At 33.1% G+C, this 4,515-nt stretch overlaps 1 protein-coding gene across 1 annotated transcript in view; it reads right to left on the bottom strand.

The window, feature by feature from the left end:
• Nucleotides 1-2,595, bottom strand: part of LOC106457263 (tubby protein-like) — a 128,717-nt gene extending 126,122 nt beyond the window's left edge. The window contains exon 1 of the mRNA XM_022383115.1: nt 2,383-2,595. Coding sequence (XP_022238823.1) covers nt 2,383-2,429 — 47 coding nt within the window. The 5' untranslated portion in view covers nt 2,430-2,595. The remainder of the gene's footprint in view (nt 1-2,382) is intronic.
• Between the last annotated feature and the right edge of the window lie 1,920 nt (nt 2,596-4,515).

The raw sequence follows: 4,515 nt of genomic DNA, 5'->3' as shown, positions 1-4,515 counted from the left end.
TACATACAATTAACCTTAGTCAGCACTAAAAGTTAGCGTACATCAATTACCTTAGTCAGCACTAAAGTAGTTAGCGTACATCAATTACCTTAGTCAGCACTAAGTAGTTAGCACATCAATTACCTTGTCAGCACTAAGTAGTTAGCACATCAATTACCTTGTCAGCACTAAGTAGTTAGCACATCAATTACCTTGTCAGCACTAAGTAGTTAGCACATCAATTACCTTGTCAGCAGCTGCTTATTCTTAAAGTTTATAATCGGTTTTGTTGATAAAGAGCATATGTTACTTCACACTTTATCACAACAGCATAGTCAACTGAGCGTGCTCGGCAAAATCTTTTTTAATGACGTCATTTATTTGTTAAGAATTAGTCTCCCAGTGAGTCAGCAGTACATTTAGAACTCATAATGTTGAAAGTTGAGTTCAATTCCCTGTTGTGGACAGATAATCTATAGAATAGCTTTACGCTGAGACAAACATACAATGTTATAATGTGACGGTCAATCCCACTGTTCATTGGTAAAAGAGTAGCACAAGAGTTGGCGGTGGGTAGTTATGACTAACTACCTTCCCTCTAGTCTTAGGGACAGCTAGCGCAGATAGCCCTCGTGTGGCTTTGCGCGAAATCCATAATAAACAAACCCTAAGATTTATTCAGAAATTTAGTGAAAACTTGATATAAAAAATGTGTAAATTTCTTAAAATTTTCCTTAAAAAAATTTTGAACGTATTTTTATTTATTTTTTCTCTTTATTTTACTCATTCTTTAAATAAAAAATATCGTGAATTTCAGTTATTAAATGTCCTGAAAAATAAAAAACACAATTCTGCAGTTGTAAAGAAAGGTTTTCACTGCATTGGCTTGGACGTTTGCAAGAAAAGCAGAAGACATTTCCACCTTATAAAAGGGGTCGACTCGGTAATGGTTGGGTGTAAAGTGTTCCATATTCTACAAGTTCAAAACAACTAGACTGATGGACAAGATAGATATTGCCTGTTTCAAAACAAGACCAGGTCTTGATAAAGAACGAAAAATAACCAGTTTGATGTGTTATGACCAAATTTTTACATCCAAGTAGGAAATAAATAAAAATAAATTACATACTGGTGAATAAAACGTCATTTTGATAAGCAAGAGTATTAGATATATATTTTCAGTTACTTTTAAGTTTAAATATATATAAGAATTATATTATGTGTCTTAAGTTATAAAAGGAACATGACTCTCGATTAAACACAATAATGTTTTGCATGTTAAGAGATCGATAGAAGCCCCCAGTGGCAAAGCGGTATGTCTGCTGACTTACGACGCTAAAAACCGGGTTTCGATACCCGTGGTGGGCAGAGCACAGATAGCCCATCGTCTAGTTTTGTGCTTAACTTCAAACAAACAAAAAACATCGATAGAATAAGGCTAAAGACCAACAAATAGTAAATAACATCACAATATATAAAATTATACGTGTGAGTTTGTTTGTTTTTTGTCTTTAATTTCGGCTAATATATTTTTAGAAGTTTCTCATCATTTTTTAAAACTTGTTTGAATTTCTCAAATTAGACGGACTAAATAAATTATTATATACATTATCTTCAAGAGAATAATCATAACAATTATACAAAAATATGAAATAGATAAAATACATAATATTCTATTACTAAATAATTTCGTAAAACTAGTGATAATAATAATAATAATAAATAAATCAAAAATTAGTTTTAAATCGTTCAATAAGAAATAACTAAAAATACAACTGTTCCTTTCTATTTGATAATAATATTCCGAAATAAAGACCATAGTGTAGTAGTGCTGTTTTTACAAAATATTCAATGTATTGATTTATATATAAATACACTGCGCCCGTTACGCAGTGGCAATGGGAAATTCAGAAAGTACTTGTCAAATATTCGTATTTTAATTAGATACACTACACGGTAGTAGACATTTTAATACCAGTTCATTTCCATCGTTACAGACTAAACATTAGAGACATTACAACTCAGAGAAGAAATTATGGATCACACTCATTGGTACTTAGCAAAACCCAGTAGTTCCAAAACGCATTAGGTTTTAACGTTATACATATGTAAACACAAACTATGCTAGCAAATGTCACGCAGTAATACAAGATTATATATATATATATAAATGTATATTTTCGTAAGTGTCGAATTTTCCTCAACCAAAAGAAAAAGTCAATAGCTTTAGAAGAAAAAAATTTTTTGCTCTAAAATTGAAACAATGAGGACCCTAAATTTGATTAACTCTCTAAAATTTTATTTCATTTAAATTAAAATGGGTTTATTAATTTCAAGAAACTTTGTTTCTTTTTCTAAGTCTTGTAGAAACTGAAAACAGATTTAGCCTAACTAAACACCCACCTGCTAAATGCTCGAGACCAAACTGGCACATCGTTTCTAGTTACCATGACGATACGACTCACACAACGTCTCCAATTTAACAATCGTCCACGTTAGATCTTATAAAGCAAAGAAGCTTAGAAGAAATGTTGGGTGGTAAGTAAACCAATTTTTGATATGTAATATTAATATTCGGACAGATAGTTGATCAATCTTTTGTATTCCTCTTATATGAAACTATCAAGATCAAACCTACCTCTCACTGCCGCGGAACATATCGAAACAACACCGTGCTCCTTCGAAGACTGCTTACGTGTCCTCGTGCCAGGTGTAAACACAACCACTACGTCCGTTGTTATAGCAACGGTAGTGGTTACTATAAAACGTAACAAATCAACTGAGTTTCGCGAAGTGTAGAATGAAGAAATGAAAAACACCGTTTTTTTTTCCAATTTGCAGTTATTAGTGGTCTAATTCAACACTGCAATATACTTTGTGAATAATGCAAAACATAACTTCTTTGAACCAGTTTTCAAGAAAAACTTCATCACTGAGTGTTCTTTTACCTTTGAATAAACAGTAATATTAGTTTTATACAGATTCAAAGATTTTTAACTGAGATAACGGTTTTCTATATCAATGGTTTCCAAACTGAGGCTTCCTTGATGTGAATAAAAGAAAAGGTTTGAGCGCCCCCTAAAAAAAACCTATAACTTTAACATGGTGATTGAAAAACAGTGTCGTAGTAAACACATTAACATTTCCTTACGACATACTCTATCATTTAATTAATTAAACATAATTTTATCGGCTTATTGTTTATTTAGAATTAAAATTAATTCAGCATCTTTGTTTTCGGTCCATTTTTGGCGCCCCCACCCCAGAAAAAGCTTAGGCCTAGGCTCCCACTTTGGGAAACACTATTCTATACTACCTAATGCTTAGATATTATCACAAAGCCGCTACGTTTTTATACAAAGACAGTATATAAAACACGTCATCAAGTCACTTACTGTATCACGAGTATCGAAACCCAGTTTCTAGCGTTGTAAATCCGCAGACATACCGTTGTGGCATACACAGTTAGACTTTTGTAGCGAAGTGTAACGCATTAAGACATAATTTCAACATTTAATTTTAGCTCATATTCTATTACTTAATAATGAGACTTCCTCTTATATAGTCTGTCATATTATGTTTTTTAGGCAGGCAATTTTCCTTTCATGGGTATTTCTAATCACCTGAGCAGAGCACAGATAGTCAGCCCGTTGTGTAGATTTGTGCTGAACTGTAAACAAACAAATTAAATGTGTACATAATTAGGTTTACTGGAATCGCTACCACATATTTGATTACTACAAAAAAAACCTGAAGTTTTAAAACATTATTTTGTACTTCGGATTTTTTGTTTTCAGATAATACTTTTCTTTTAGCTGAATTGATTGCTGCTAAACCTTGGATGCACAGAAAGTTAAGTATTTAAGGTCTCTGGTGGTGTGAGTTCGTAAAGTCTAAAAACAATCATCAGCAAAAATAGGCTTAGCAAAAAGTTATAACAAAGCGCAAGTATTTTTTCTTGTATTTTATGGCAAACCTATTAAGGTTATCTGTTATCGTCCTTAATTTTGAACTACTGGCCAAAGGAAAGGCAGCCAGTATGCATCACCCTACCACTCACTATTCATTCTAATGGAATGACTACCACTCTTACAACGCACTCAAAGCTTAAAGTGCTGAACATATTGTGTGGTGTCGCGCGGATTTGAATCAGACTTGCCATCTCCGAAATCCAGATCTCTACCATAGGGCTAACCCATGCCGCCGTCTTCTTTTATTTTCTTAGTTAATTCAGAAAGAATGATATATATTCTATGTTTTTTATTGAACTTTTAAATCTACTGAGGTCAAAAATGGACAGGCTGTTGCCTATAATTTAGCATGTCTAGACTGTAAATCCCAGGATTCATGTTTCGCGATTGGTTGTCATAAAAACGTGCTCCGCACTTTGGGGCCAAGGGTATGCTATAAGGTTTACAGTAAAATTCTATTATTCAGTTAGACAATATTAGCCCAAGAGTTAGCGTGGGTGCTGTTGATTAGCTGTTTTTCCTCTACTTTATCAGTTCAAAATTACGGACGGTTTTGCGCGAAAAT

The sequence above is a fragment of the Limulus polyphemus genome, unplaced genomic scaffold (genome assembly GCF_000517525.1).
Source record: "Limulus polyphemus unplaced genomic scaffold, Limulus_polyphemus-2.1.2 Scaffold309, whole genome shotgun sequence".
Taxonomy (NCBI): domain Eukaryota; kingdom Metazoa; phylum Arthropoda; class Merostomata; order Xiphosura; family Limulidae; genus Limulus; species Limulus polyphemus.
The sequence above is the reverse complement of the archived record's forward strand: the minus strand, read 5'-3'. Positions and strand labels throughout refer to the sequence as shown.